General features: G+C 34.4%; 1 protein-coding gene across 1 annotated transcript in view; it reads right to left on the bottom strand.

Moving 5' to 3' along the window:
• The window catches only part of CUNH14orf80 (chromosome unknown C14orf80 homolog), a 39,812-nt gene that overhangs the window by 8,464 nt on the left and 30,641 nt on the right, over positions 1 to 707 (bottom strand). The window contains exon 8 of the mRNA XM_018565152.1: positions 5 to 107. Coding sequence (XP_018420654.1) covers positions 5 to 107 — 103 coding nt within the window. The remainder of the gene's footprint in view (positions 1 to 4; positions 108 to 707) is intronic.

Below are 707 nucleotides of genomic sequence, written 5' to 3'. Positions count from 1 at the left end.
CTACTTAACATATTGCAGATTTCAGGATGACGGACAAGCTCAATTTCCATGGCAGACAAATGGTGAGCACTCTGGCCAATCTGGCGCCCTTGAGTATATGAATGAATCTGAACAGGTTTATAAAACAAACAAAAAAAATGACACCTTACTCACATGCAAGTAGTCATATACATTAAAATGTAAAGCTCTTGTTCCTCAATTAAAAAGGGAAACAAATATATAGTTAGTTACTCAACAAAGGGGTAAAAAGAAAAGGATGAGGGAGATTAGCCCAGATCAGTCTAATATTGGTGAGAAGGTAAAAGGCAAAATAAGTTGATAGGTTCCTGGTGGAAAACTTCCCTGATTCATATTTTGCTGCTATAAATCACTTTCTTAACTTCAATTACATACACTTGTATAAAAAGCTAGAGAGAAAGAATTGTGGTAGGATACATATTCAATTAGAGACTTTAATTTGCTTTCTCAAAAGCATCAGCAAAATTGTAGTGTGTTGCTTTAGGCAACATTTCCAGATTTCCTCTTTTTTACAGTCATTGTTTGGCCATAAAAGAAATGACATTTCGAAGGGAAAAAAAATCTTGACAATATCGTGCCTACAGGCAATTGTGAAAAAGTCTTTATTATTGTGATTTAGGTAAAGGGTAGATCGCATTTTAGAAGCAGCTCATATAGAAATCCAGAACACTCCTAGGGATATATATATA

Source organism: Nanorana parkeri, unplaced genomic scaffold (genome assembly GCF_000935625.1).
Source record: "Nanorana parkeri isolate BGI_ZX_2015 unplaced genomic scaffold, ASM93562v1 scaffold819, whole genome shotgun sequence".
In the NCBI taxonomy this organism is placed as follows: Eukaryota; Metazoa; Chordata; class Amphibia; order Anura; family Dicroglossidae; genus Nanorana; species Nanorana parkeri.
This window is presented reverse-complemented; position numbering and strand designations above follow the sequence as displayed.